General features: G+C 40.3%; 1 protein-coding gene and 1 long non-coding RNA gene across 7 annotated transcripts in view; one reads left to right on the top strand and one right to left on the bottom strand.

Moving 5' to 3' along the window:
* Nucleotides 1-4,843, bottom strand: part of LOC104146069 (uncharacterized) — a 488,271-nt gene extending 483,428 nt beyond the window's left edge. For 4 of the 6 annotated variants that reach the window (XR_011139055.1, XR_011139059.1, XR_011139058.1 and 1 more), the window contains exon 1: nt 4,696-4,843. This is a non-coding gene — a long non-coding RNA (uncharacterized lncRNA). Of the gene's footprint in view, nt 1-4,661 lie in introns of all 6 variants that reach the window. The other 2 variants (XR_011139057.1, XR_011139054.1) reach the window with 2 other exon arrangements.
* Nucleotides 4,844-4,850: 7 nt separating this feature from the next.
* Nucleotides 4,851-14,745, top strand: part of DTNBP1 (dystrobrevin binding protein 1) — a 75,531-nt gene continuing 65,636 nt past the window's right edge. Inside the window, exons 1-4 of the mRNA XM_068931746.1 lie at nt 4,851-5,082; nt 8,822-8,872; nt 12,360-12,410; nt 13,248-13,308. Coding sequence (XP_068787847.1) covers nt 5,027-5,082; nt 8,822-8,872; nt 12,360-12,410; nt 13,248-13,308 — 219 coding nt within the window. The 5' untranslated portion in view covers nt 4,851-5,026. The remainder of the gene's footprint in view (nt 5,083-8,821; nt 8,873-12,359; nt 12,411-13,247; nt 13,309-14,745) is intronic.

The following is a 14,745-nucleotide window of genomic DNA, read 5'->3' as shown; positions in this document are numbered from 1 at the left end:
TCACTCCTTTCAGGACAAGTTCTACCACTACGTTTAGGTGGGTATAGCTACAGGCTGCCTCTGGAAAGGTCTGTCCCTGGTGCTCCTGCTGCTTCCTCAACATCAGATCCAGCAATCAAGAAGCTGCAGAAGGGGCTAGTTCAGGTTCCTAACTTGGCTAAACCACCAACTCTCCCTGCTCCAATTTTTCCCTACAGATCAGAACGGCAGCAATTCATCATGTGGCCAGTCACCAGATATATTTGTAAGGACAGTGGGAGAGTAGGACCACATTTACTGATAGATGCCTGAAGCTCACTAAATTTAGTGCAACATGAAATTTTGCTATTACTTCTTTCTATCACTATGATGTGCCTCCTCTGAAGTCTCTTTTGTAGAAACAGTGAAAGTGTAGTAATATATGCTCTTTTTATTTTGCACTCCAGTTAAGTCTCACTTACCACATACCAACCTGGGATCATCAATTTTCAATTCTCTTCTCTTTTTAAATTATTAACTTAGTGTAGGGTACTGCATATAGGAACTTTCAGTCTAGACTAAGCCAATCGTCAAATTTTCCTTAGAAATTTATTAGATATAGAAATATAAACACATTTTCTTTCATGCTGTCAAAAAGATTATTCATGAAAAAGTTAACACCTAAAAGTAGATCTCTGAACCTTTATAAACCTGAAGATTAAGTTCCATAACTGTTGTTTGTGTGACAGCTACCTCCTCAAATGTTTTAGGCCTGGGAGACGGTGTGACTAGCAGTAGGCTGTATTCATAAGCATATGCCCTGCCAGGATTTTACAGAACAGAGGTTTCGTGTTAGGCTACCTATCTTTGGCTGATACGGAGGGTAGCCAAATGGCTTGTCCAAAGTCACCTACAAAGAATGGAACTGCATCTAAGTCCCTGGCCAGCACTCTAATCTCTCCAGTCCTTGTGTTGCAGTCAAATAGGCACAGGCCTTTCCAAATACAACTGTTCCACATCCAGAGAAAGGGAAATTAGCCTTATAAAGTTTTTCCTACCTAAAATATAGCTGCTTTATGCATACAGAAAAATATAACTGTCTATAACTCTTTACTTTTTACTAATAGAGTGCAATATAGAAAATATAAGTAATTATGTGTAATATAGAAAATATATGTAATATGAAAAGGTCTCCATTTCCTTTTGAAAATGAGAGAAGTTGACCAAGAAATATCGATCAGTCCACAGTTGCTAATGGAAAAATAAGAATAGAGTGAGCTAAGAACATTTTTACTTGTGGGACAGGAATTATTCATCCAGAACTTGTCAAAGATTATCTCTATCTTATTTCACAAGTTTCTAAGAAAAGGAAAAAAAAAATTGCTTAATTGTGACAAAAATAAAAGATGTTCTCTATTCAGATAACATAAAAGCTTTGTGTCAGCTGGAGACACTTTATTACACTGCTAAAGCTCCAAGAGTTCAAACAGGTAAGAGCAGAAATTTACTCTTATTAGGAAGCTATAAAAGTTTAATTTGGAAAAGGGAGCTCTCAGAAGCTGCTAGAAATGGTCATGTGGCCTCAGGATAAATGAGCCAAAGACAGACAGTGCTGATGAGGTACTGCTCAATTTAACCTTCCACTCATGTCACCTGACCCTGCTGAAGGTTTGGGCACATAGAGCTCCATGGTAAATACTGACTTTTGTTTCTAGCATGCAGTAGAATTCCTGCAAGAAACACTGAATGAGAACTTAATATCCACTTTCATTTTAGCCTTTATCAATTAAAATAGTAGTAGGAGAGTTTTACAATTAAAGTTTATTTTGGATGTTTCTAACAACGTTTCAGATTTAATTCTCCCCATCCATCACAATGCATGTGTGACAATAATTTGCTACAAGACTAAAGCAAGTATTGTATCCTTTGGCATAGGAGTTATTTCTAGAGAGCCTCATTCAGAAGATTAACTCTTAACAGGAAGCTATAAAAGGTTACAAAATTTTACAAAGTTTCCATTGCCTCGTGTAAGGGCCCTGAGGGCACTTAATGGCCCCCATCAGGCTCACCTGGGGCTTCTACCCCACACTCTTTGCCCATGGGCCCAGGAGTTCCACTTAAGTTCAGGCCCAGGCCTTCAGTCTCTGTCTGAGCTACGTTGTATGAGTGCTGGTCTCCAGCTGTGCCTGTGGACCGACTTCCTGGCTTGATTTTGGACCTGTCTTGTCACTACGGACTTGGCCAGTGATCACTGGACTGTGCCTAACTCTGTTTACCTTTGCTGAACCTGATCCTGACCTGCAGACTGACTTTCCAACTTGATCTCAGGCCAGCCTCATCACCATGAAATTGCCTGGTGATCTGGACTCTTGGCTGAACCTGGCTATCACCTCAGGCCCTTCCCTGCTCACCTTGCTTGGGTACTTTAGGATCCGGCCCTGACTGGTGAGGCACCTGCTCTGCTGGCTAAGTTGCTGCACTCAGCTCCCCAGCCCTAAGGGAGCAGCTGACCCCCCACTGCTCCCTGACCACTTGAACCACTTACAATTGTATGCAAAGCATTGTTGTGTGTTTCTTATCTGGGAACTGGAACTTGGATTCAAATTCATGACAGCCTATTATGTGAGAACCCTTATCAAACAGTACCAGATTCAGAGATTTACAGGAGAAAGAATGACTCTCTGGTTTGTTTATTAGTTTGCTATTAGAGACTTACCCCTTTTGGAACATCCACTAGAAGGACTTCCTGTTCTTGGACAGGCAACACAGCCTAAGCACTGAGGGACAGTTACCACTGCCCTCAAGCATGGCATGTGCTTTTAGAGGTCCCTTCTAGTCCTTTATTTCTAGAACTACTGTGATTATTTGCATTATCTCAACATATTTCTTCTTCCAGATTCTACACAGAGATGGCAGTGAAATCAAATAAGATACCAGTTTTAGGATAGTGTCTTTTAAACTGAAAAAGAAGCTATAGATTCTGGAAGTGTTTATTCATTGTGAACTATGAGAGCCACTATTGACAAAAACACCCACAACAAAATTGAAAATGTACACCAAAAGAAATTCAGGTGCCTTTCTCTCAAAGAAAGGTGAAAATAAAAAGTTAAAAACCCTGCCTTATTCTCTGAAAACTTAACTTCCCATAACTTATGTGTTGCCTAAGGCCAGCCTGCAGAGCCTTTGTCAACAACGCATGGCTTTGAATACATTGGACAAAACTGTTGATTCATGTCTTTCTGCTTTTGGTCTGGACAACTACCCAGGGAAGTCAAAAGCCTACACCTTCAGACATTGATAGCCTAAGACAGAGAAAAATACCGTCAAATGTCATATGCTTTTGTATAGATCTTCATATACATTCTGCCACGAGAACAGACTTTCTGACCTCAAGACCACCTAAATGAATTTCAATCACCCAGTCATTTTTATTTTAGCAGGCAGCTGGCTATTAATGCATGCAAGGGCCATAAAGCAACACTGTTTTTGCACCAGCCACATTAGAAACCATCTACAGACCGCATATTCTTCCACACACACAAGGAGAGAGTGAATGGGATTGTGGTGGTCATCTTTCTATTCACATGGATGTACACTAGAAAGACTATAAGTGTAATTTATACACTATCCAATGACAAACCCACCAGTTTGTCCATGCATACATTCTTCTTGTAACAAATTACTTCAGGGCTCTCCACAATTCTTAAAATACTCAGGACTTTTTAATCAAAACCAAACTGGGTAACAAATAAAATCATTTTGACTTAAAAACATCAACAGCTTTTATTCTTATGTAAAAATAAGAGTTTTAGTTAAATGGAAATGTAAGTATTTCCAGATCCAACTAAATACTGGGCCCCAGTTCCTCACATATTAACTGAAAACACATAGGGTAGGAGATTTTTTCCATATTGCTGTGACTTTAATCATTGTCATCTAGAAAGGGTGACCAATTGTTCTGGAAACATCTGTTTCTACTTAAACTGTCTCAAGATTACTTACATCACAACTAGTAACAGTTGTCAATCTAATAAATAATATCTAGAAGCATAAATAAAACCATTAATCACATTATTTACTATTTGTAATAACTAATGACCTGGTTTCTCCCCACTCTTTTTAAGAATCACTAACAGTTACACAAGCCTGGCCATTTCCAAAGAAAACAATAGTGGGCCAGTAGACAACTTCCAGTGCAACCATCTGCTTAGCAGAGACTTCTAGAAGTTATCTATCCTTTACCCCAAGAATCCAGCGATCTCAGGGAGACCTAGTGGTTTTCTTTTCCACATGTTTAAGAATGTGCAGCAAATCACAGAGTCACCGAATGGTTGAGGTTGGAAGGGACCTCTGGAGATCATCTAGTCCAACCTCCCTGCTCAAGCAGGGACCTCTACAGCATATTTCCCAGGATCACGTCCAGGCGGGTTTTGAATATCTCCAGGGAAGGAGACTCCACCACCTCTCTTGGCAACCTGGTCCAGTGCTCTGCCACCCTCACAGTGAAGAAGTTTTTTCTCAGGTTTAGGTGGAACTTCCTGTGGTTCAGGAAACTATGAACCCCTGAGTTCACTCTTACATTACTACCGTTGATGCCAAAATCATTACAGTGACGGGCCCGAACTGCCAAGAAGTTTACTGCGTGCTCTTTAAAAACCTCCACCTGCAACATTAGAAACCCGAAACGCTTCTCAAAATCTGACCTTGGAGCGTCCTGGGCCTTATATATAGCTCTACCTGCTTTTATGAGCCTGCTGGGAACGAAAATCGGGGGGGAGGGGGGGACGACTTGTCTTTTTCCAGTAGCACTGTGCCGTCCCCAGTTCTGTGAGGAGTCGCGCACCGCTCCGCGCCCCCTAGCCGCCAGCGGCTCTCGGCGGAAGGCGGGGGGCGGCGCTTCCGTTGACAGTTGAGCGCGAGCGCGGCGGCGAGTTAACGGCCGCTGCCTCGCTAGCCGCCCGCCCTCTCCGCGTCCGCAGGAGCGGAGGGAGCTGGGCGCTCCGCCTCTCTCTCCTCCCCCTCGGCGTCCCTCCCCTTCTGGCCTTCTCCTCGGCAGAAGGCCGGGACGATGTTGGAGACGCTGCGGGAGCGGCTGCTGAGCGTGCAGCAGGACCTCACCTCGGGGTGGGTAGTGCCCCCTCCCCCGGCGGGGGGGGCAGGGCGGCGGGAAGGGGTCCGCGCCTGGACGGGGCGGGGGGGGAGAGCAGGTGACCGGGGGTTCTGGCGGGGCGAGGAGGGAGGAAGAGGAGGAGACTGGGGGGGGAGGGGGGGAGGGCGGTGCCCGTGCGCCTTGGGCCTTCCTCCGGCTGCGGCCACGGCGGGAGGGCGGCTCTGGAGTGGCCCCTTCAGCGCTCGGTGATGTCCCCTCGTCGTCATGGCTCCTGGGAGCTGCGTGTGGCACGGGAGTGATCCCTGGTGGCGGTGTAACAGCCTCAAGCTGAAACGGGAACGGACTGGAGGAAATTTTCTGGTGTTTGGGAGATAGCTACGGTCGTGGAAAAGGAGGAGCGCTCTCCTTGCAGAATGGGGAGTATGTGAATGGGATCAGTTAATATGCTTAAACTTTTTATGAAAAAACTAACCTTCTAAGGTTTATGGATTAATGTAATGGCTTAAAGAGTAACACTGTCATCTGTTCATGATCTGAAAAGCTTTACTTTCCTTAGAAGAGGCAAGTTACTGTCATTTGAGAGAAAGAAGTAATGGATAAGTGGAAAGAGCAGTCTCTTTAGTACCTTCAAAGTAGAAAGATATTTTTCCTTAATTGCTTCATAAGCTTATTTTAAGATGCTCACTGTGTCAGCACTTTTTTATTTAAAGCAGGTCATCTTAGTGAGGGTTACTGAAAGTCAGTGGATAGTTAAAGAATAAAGTCATGCCTATGCTGCAAGTGTTTGGTTTATGCTGAACTACAGAAGAGTATCACATTGTAATTAGTTACTTTTCGAGACTGTGTGGTCTTTGGTCCTGTTGAAGTGGTGCTGTGATACATGAATAATAAATAAATGCGTGTGAGCAATTTAAAATAGTTTACAATGACTTATTTGTATTGATATACAAAGTTCCAGAGAAAGTGGTGGAATAAGCATCCAGTCAACCAGATAAATTACTTGTGTCTTACCTTCTCAACAAACAGCAGATGAATAAAAGAAAAAGTCCTGAGAAAAGAAACTAAAGTATTACTTCATAAATGCAAATTTTCTTTCTGTTTTGCTGTAATTTTTGGAACTCTTCACTGGGTTTGATGCTCGAGTACAATGTAAAGTTATTTTGAAAAACACATTTTTAACATAATGAAACAGGGCAACAGAAAGGCCATAAGATGCTGGGTATAATAGTTATTTAACTCTGCACCTAAATTCATTACTGCAGTGGAATCACTATGTTTCCTTATACTTTTTAGCTTTTTTTGTCTTCCTTGTTTTGACATGTTTTGTTTTGAGAGTACTTTGTAGTTTCATCATTTCCATCTCTGTGTTTCAGCATCTCCATTAATATGTCTTCTGGGAGTGTCTGTTCTCTCTCTTTTTTTTTTTTTTTTTTAAATCTGCAGTGTGCTCTTTGTTGCCATTGAGAATGTGTGTCTTGGAGCTCTAGTAGCAAAGGCTGTGAGGAGCATTGCTCTACTTCCTGTATTGTCCCACTGCAGTCAGACCAGAACTTGGGTTGTTTTATTTCTGTTCTCGGACAATGCAGTCTTAACGCATACTTTTCCAGATTATCCCTTTCTTGGCCTCACCAAAACAACAGCATAAAATTATTTATATTTTTATTAAGACTTCAACTTAAAATGGTCGAGGCCCGGGGAAAGTATTTTGGGGGTCAGGAATGCTGGTCTGCTTTGTGGCCTACTTGTTAACTACACATGTATGCTTGTAAAGTGGAATAAGTGGGTCTCTTGTAACATTGGGAGAGAGAAGTTTTACCAGGGTTGCTAAGGAAATAATATACCTTCCAGAGGGATAAGGGAGCACTTATGTACAGCTGGTAAGTATGGTGTTAAGTATGGTGTTGTGTGGTCTACAGAAGGAGCAGTTTGGTGATGATAAACAGGAGCCCTGGGTGCAAAGAAAAGAGCTTTCCAGTCCCCCATTCAGCTGTCTCCTATTTACTTCTGTATATCATATGAATGAAGTAGCTAGATTTGACCCATTTACCTGCAAACAATCTTTTGTAGGAGGAAGAGAGAACAGTGAGCTATCTTTGTGCTTAGGCAGTAATTTGTGTGCTTCTGCCAGCTTGAGTGGTATGGCTCTTACTACTACTTTTTACAGAGAATATTGCCAAAAAGAAACCAACGTCTTACAGCATAGTGACTAATCATCTAAACTTTATTCCTGATTGCTTGTCAGATCTCCTCTTGATGAATTGGTAGGTGTGACCCAGCATTTTCTTCATTCCTTGTACGCAGAAGAGTGCTGCTGTTACAGAGTAGGTGCATACTAGGAACACAACAAAGGAGAAGGGCATACTGCAGCACTTTTCTGGAGCAACTTTCCTCTTCCTTGATGTGCTATGATTGTTGGCACTGAACTTGGCTATTATGAACCGTGGTCTCTGAGAGGAAGTGGAGACCTACCTTAGTATGTCCTTTCTCAATTTGTCAAACATTTATTTTGCTGTAGGGCTTTGAGGCAGCTTCTTAGAGTTCCTGGAAGTTGGTGGTGGTCAAGATGGGGGAGTGGCTGGGCTCACCCAAGAAGCAGTCTGAATATCTTTACATCAGGGGTATTTTTCTAGGTCAGTGAGTAACTCAGCACTGCAATACAGCTGTGATATATCCGTCAGAAATCTTGGAGCTTGTAGCTTATTTAAGTCTTGCTCATATTTGTGTCCTCTATCTCTTCCTAACTCTTGTTATCCTGGAGAACTGGGACTGCAAAGGGCATATAAGCTGAGGAAATCTAGTAACTTGGTGTTCAGAGGATGAGCAGGAGGTTTCAGTTTTCACTCTGCTGTGCCAGGCTAGCTAGCACATATAGGATGACTGGAAAAGAAGGGTGTGGGGGGGGGGAATGAGAGGGAGTAGGTTGGTTGTTTTAAAAGAGCAAGGTACCAATCAGTTTGAAATTGGCCATAGGTGAAACCAGTCTCAGATTTGCTACCTGTGCAGTTATGATACTGTTGGAGGACTGTGATAGTTGGCAGTTGAAAAGTTCTGCTCATGCTAGTTTTGTATTAGCGAACTTACAGCGAGTGGGTGATTTGTGTTGCTAAAAGAGAAAATGTTACCCCACATAGAACCAGCTTTTTAAGTAATTGTCAGTTTTCTCCAAGGCACGTTCAGGTACTTCACACGTTACTATTGAGCAGCTTTTTCTAGTTTAGACCAGGCCTATGTCTCTCTAAAAGTGTCCAAGTCCATATTCAGAAAATACTCCTTCTCTCTCTCTTTTGTTTTTGTTTTTCCTTATTCTGGGTCTGAATTTAGGTAGTAAGTTTGCATTAAGCAAGTATGTCTGTGACTTGTATGCTTTTCCTTGGCATGTATGGCTTCTCATAAAGGGTATGCTTCAGGACTGGACAGACTATTTCTGTATAGGCATTTACACCTTTCTAATAAAGAAAGAAACAATATTGAGAGCTGCATGACTTGGGTATTCAGTTCTCATTAAACTTTTAGTCCTCAGCTGCTAGATGCAATTGTAGAGATTTCATACTTTAGAAACAATGTATGTGAAAATAATTTCATATACAGTTTTCACAAAATTAAGTGAAATTTGATTCATTCCTCAAATGACCTGGAAAAAAATTAACTGGAATAGACTAGAATTAAAGCATCATAGCTGGATATGCATTTGAGCAAGTTGTTACCTGGTTTTGGTGTTAGACATGTCTGATGGTTTTTTGTTTTGATCTATAGGTTGAAGACTTTGGGTGACAAATCAAGAGAAGCAAAAAAAAGCAAACAGAGGTACTTCTGTACATCTTGATGTGTAATGTTGAGCTATGATCTTGTTTAAAGAAAAATTTTAAACTGGCTCATGTACTACAGTTACAAAAACACTTGTGTAGAATTTTAGTGTCCTTTTAGTAACAGGAAAGCCTAGTCCTAATACTGAAGAAGTATTTGGCGTACTAAAACTTTGATATGCTGAAGTAATTTTTTGATGATCATCAATCAGTTTATAAATGACTACTTAAATTGCATGAATATTCAACTTTAATGTAGTACACTGTACAAGATTCAGTTTGAAGTACACTGAAACAGAATTTGTTACGATCTTTATGAATCTCAAGTGTCTAAAATTATTTGTAATTCAATTCTTTTTAGTACAAGAACAGAAATATGAGCCTTTTTATTGTGGAAAATGTGTGTAGTGGAGTCTGAAGGGTATCTATTTTCATCTCTATTGTAAGAACATTTAAGATTTTTGGAATTTTTCTCATCCTTTGCATTCTAATATGTTGTTCACTCTTTCAACCTGTGTAAACTGTAGGAAAAGGCTACTTAACGTCTATAAATGGCATCTGTGTTATGTTTCTGCAAATCTCAGATATGCTTTAGTGGAAAGTGTGTTCTTCTTGAAACACGATGCGAAGACATAAATCGGCTTTTTAAAAAAAACACTAAAGAAAAAGTAAGCTATTTGAAATAAACTGTATTAAGTTCTGACAGCTTGACGTTTTGGAGAATGTAATCTTTTTTATAACTGAAAATTGGATGTATAGACAACACTCTAAAGCTAAACTAAAAATATGCAAAGATTTGAATAAAATTCTTTTAGGCAACTACCTTCTCTGCATGTTTCCAGTCCATCTGGTTCATCTGAAGTACTGTGAATATAAAGCAGTCTTTCAAAAATGCTCCAGGTGAACCAACTGCTTCATCACAAATAGGTGAAGTCCAGGATGACTCTGCTTCTGGTTTGCTGATGCACTCCTGGGACAAGTAGAACTTAGCTTGACTATAAGGATGCTTGAGATCCTGTGAGTTTGAGAGGGCCAGGATCCTGATCACAGGAGAGGCCAGGAAGGGTGACTGGTGGGAATTTGCTACCAACCACCTGATCAGGGTAAGGAAGTGGATGAAGTCTTTGAATAACTCAAAGAAGTCTCTGTATCATAAACCTTCATTCTTATGGGGAGCTTTAACCTCTTTTACATCTGCTGAAAGAACAACACAGCAGGATGCAGGCAGTTCAGATTTCCAGATGGTATCAAGGATAACTTCTTGATACTGGTACTGGATGGGCCAACCAGGGGTGGCATACCACTGGAACTGCCGGTTGCTAACAAGGAACAACTGGTTGGTGATGTGGTAAGCAATGGTAGCTTTGACAGTAGTGACTGTGAAACAGCAGAGTTCAAGATCCTGAGGGCTGTGAGGAAGGAGAGTAGCAAAATATACACCCTGGACTTCAGGTGAGCAGACTTCAGCTTATTCTGGGAATGAGTAAGCAGGATCCCGTGGGAGGCAGCTCTGAAGAGCCACAGATCTTGGAGAAGCTGGCAGGGCTTCGAGGACAGCATCCTCCAAGCACAAGAGTAATCCATCCCAATACTCGGGAAGGCAGTAAAAGTATGATGAGATGGGCTTGGCCAAGCATAGAACTCATGATTGAGCTTCATTGTGAAAAGGCTTCTTCTACTGAAGGTAGAAGCAGGGACAGGCTACAAAGGAGGTATTCAGAAACATTGCCTGAGCATACAGGGAAGTGTTAGGAAAGCCAGAGCTCACCTGGAATTAACACTCATGAGGCATATCGAGGGCAACACAAAGAGCTTCTGTCCCTCCATTAGTAATGAAAGGCTGAACAAAGAAAATGTGGGACCGCTGCTGAATGGCATGGGTGATTAAGTGACAGCAAATGCAGGTAAAGGTGAGGTATTCAGTGCTTTCTTTGCTTCAGTCCTCATAACCAAGGTCTCTGAGGGCTCTGTGCTTAGTGAAAGGGATCAAGAAGGAGACCAACTGGTAGTGGATAAGGGTTAAGTCGCGGAACTTGGCCCATATCAATCTATGTGACCAAATGGGCCAACAGAAACCTCATGAAATTCAGAAGGTACAAATCTAAAGTCCTTCCCATGGGGGAAAAAAGAACCCCCTGCAAAAATACTGACTGGGGAGCAGCTTCACTGAAAAGACCGTACAGATCTTGACAGACAGACAGCTGACCGTCAGCCAGCAGGCTGCTCTGACAGCAAGAAAGGCCAACAGCATCTTGGGTTGTATGAACAGGACCACTGCCAGTGGATTGAGAGGAAGTGATTATTCCCCCCTACTCAGCACTCCTTAGGGCACATCTAGATTACAGCGTCCAATTTTGCACCCCTAATACCAGAAAGACATCGATGGCCCTCTGCTGACCTCACTCCAGTTTATCAAGGTGGTGGGATGCTGGAGCACTTGCCCATTGAGGAGAGGCTGCTTTGAGTGGACCTAACAGTTGCCCCCCTCCCCCCCCAGATAACAGGACTAGGCTCTTCAGAGTGGTGCATGGTGGGAGGTCAAGAAGTATAAACTGAAGCAAGACAGGATTTCAAACTAGCTACGAGAAAAGGCCTTTTCCCCATGAGCGAAGCCAAGCAGAGGAACAGGTTGCTCACAAAGGCTGTGCAGTCTCCATTCTCAGAGGTTTTCCAGACCCAGCTGGATAAAGCCTAGAGCAATCTGATCTGATCCCATAGCTGTCCCTGCTTTGAGTGGGAGGTTGGACTAGAGACCTGATGAAGTTCCTACCACTATGAATTATCTTATGATCCTAAGATTTTTCTCTTTGCTTAAGAAAACAAAAGTTTTGTTTATGGTGTTTATTTTCCATTCAAATTGTTTGGATGACACTGTAAAACAATCTGTTCTGACAGTCTTCTAAGAGACTAATACAGGACGTCATCAAGATAGTCATGTAATAAATACATTCTTAGAAGTGCTGTGTTGTTAATTTTCCTTAACTTATGGTAACTTATCTTCATATTTCAGGCTATTATTAATGAAAATGTGGGTGTCAAATAGGAAATCACTAGGGCATTAGACTGACAAAGGTTCATGCGTTAAGTATGGAATCTTATGGAGAGATGAAAAAATTTGTGTAGTAGCTCTATTTTTAGAATGATCCTGTTCACTATTTTAAGTTAAGGAAAGCAATGTTCACCTTGCATGTTTGATAACTGTACTAAGAAGTTGTAGAAGTTGTGTCTAATGGACATAAGTCAAAAAGAGGTAAGAACAGGGTAGTGAAAATAATGAGAAAAAAAATCCTAATTTTGGAACGTTCCTGAAAGGTGTACTGTGTAGTGCATTTTAAACCAGAACTAACAAAATTTTTGTGAAAACAATCAGGCGGTAATATGCCTGTGCTCAGCATATCTGTCAAACGTATTTGTATGTGTGTGTAAGCACATAAGGTGTAATGGCTGTCTATTCATTAACAACAACTGTGTCTTTGTTTTGTTTATAGGACTGTTCAATACTTGCCAGAGTTTTCTGCTGGCCTAGAATTACTGAGCAGGTATGCCATCCATTTCTTTCTTAGTGTCTGTTCTCTCTGTTTTCAGAAACAACATATTAGAAAGAATGAGAAAATTGGAGGAAAATGAAGGTGTTTGTATTACTAATAGTTTTTTGGATGCTGTGCAGTGAGTAGAGTGGGGTGGTTACCAAATGTTAAGTGTTCAAAGCCTGCCCAGTCGCTAAGTGCTATCTGTCTTATGTTGATAAAGCAGAAGTTCTGTAGGAAAAGTAGCAATAGAAGATAGCTTTAGCTCAGTGATGTGAAAGAGAGCAGCACTAAGGCCTGGTCTAGAGTTTTAATTTGATGTTATATAACTTTTACATATTTCATATGAATTAATTCTGTTATAACAGGAATATAGGCAGTGTGCCTATCATTGCCATGAAAAGTCTTCCATGTGTATTTGATCATGTTTTTTCTGAACAATAGAAGCTTCTGTAGCTGCCTGCATTATAAATTTTCTTTGTATTTCTATCTTCAAAAAAAAACCTAGTCTCCTTTTTTTGATGATAAAAATGAGTACAATGGAGTTGAGTTCTAAGTAGTACTTAAGCCTTTTATATGCAGTCTTAAAGCTATTACTTGGCCCATTTAGTTCTTAATGTAAGCTCACAGTTTAAAAAGCTATGAATCACTTTTTGTTTGAAAGAAAGAAATTCTTTCTTACTGTATATTTCTTTCTGATATTTGCTGTTCTACCAAGACAATTAGACAGATTTTTACACTGTTATTTCTGGTAGTCCATGTACAAATAAACACATTGGCATCCATGAAATCCTCTTTGTTTTTAAGGGGGAGCATAGTAAAAATGTCATTGATCTTTCTTCTCTTCAGATATGAAGATGCTTGGGCTGCCCTTCACAGAGGAGCTAAAGATTGTGCAAAAGCTGGAGAGGTAATAAAAAAATAAGACTACTACTTTTAAATTATTTTAAAATGTGTAGAATTTTTTAAACTAAAATTCTTAATACCAGTATTATTTAAAAAATAATGTTTTATATTGCCCTGGGAAAGATGTCAAATTGCATTGTTTTCTACTATGGTTTTTAGATGATATTTGACAGGTGGCTGAAAGAATGGATCGGAGTGTCTGGTTCCTTGTTTCACAAAACTCTTCTAGAATTGTTGCTGCTCAGCCTACAATTAATGTTCCTAAAATATTATACATATATATATGTAGTACTAATATAAATTCTCTGAGATCATATTTCTCACAAAATATCATCTAACCAGAATTATCTGAAGTTCTCATTCATGTTTACTTTTTGGTATCTCAATTACTATAACAAGCATTGAGCAGGGTAATTTCCTAGTGCTTTTAAAGTATTTGCCAGTTGATACATTGATATCCAGAATTTCTTATGCCTTCTGTCATCTGTTTACATAGTTGCAGTTACTGTTTGTGTTTAAGCAAAAAATCTTAATTATATCAGCTCACAGTGTTTCTGTGGGATATTAGGTTAGAGAAGGATAGTGAGAAGTGCTATTTTGTTAAAGTGTGAACAGGTGATGGTAAAAACAAGATGTATCCAGAGGTTCAGCTGGTCTGGTTTTTTTTTTTTTTTTAACCATTAATTGAAAGCTTTTAAGTTAGCTGAGAATATTGTTTTGAGGTTGCTTGAGACGTCTACAACAATAAGAATGTACAGTAAACATACATCTTATAGAGCAGATTGCACAAATGATGTTGCATGTTACTACTGCAGCTATTCAAATAAACAGGATGGCCTTTTGAAATATTTTGTTGCTCACTGTGCTTTAGAATGAAGTTTCAAAACTTGACAGGTAAAATGAGTTGTCTTTTTGGCAATTATCAGTTAGAGGGATTTGGGAAGGGGGAGAAGTTGTCATTCTTCTTAAAGAATCTGCCTGCATTGGTAGAATTGTAAATCTTTGAGAACTTCCATTGCCCGTTGCTCAGACCTGCTTAGGTTCTGCACCTAAATTCTGTGAAAACAGGAACACAGAATGCAGTTCTGGGCAGAATAAGAGTAGATAATGGAATTGAGAGCAGGGAAACTATTACTGAATCATCTGAAATATCATGTATAAGAGAAACATTTGTGTTAACCTAATATTTATTAATCCTACTGTTTTTCTTGAAATCTGAGGTAAATAAAATACAGCTTTTACATTATGTATCCTCTTCTCATTATACTATGGTATAATAAAAGTTAGGAAGAATCTTGATGAAACAGAAATTGAACCAATGTAGAAATGTATTGATAAAGATTTACAACTACTGCATTTATCAAGAGTATGCCACAAGAGCAGGGTTGAAGTAAAGGCAACTTTTTTAGGGAGGGAATATTTATTCTTTTCATTTCATTTT

Source organism: Struthio camelus, chromosome 2, assembly GCF_040807025.1.
Source record: "Struthio camelus isolate bStrCam1 chromosome 2, bStrCam1.hap1, whole genome shotgun sequence".
Classification (NCBI taxonomy): Eukaryota; Metazoa; Chordata; class Aves; order Struthioniformes; family Struthionidae; genus Struthio; species Struthio camelus.
This window is presented reverse-complemented; position numbering and strand designations above follow the sequence as displayed.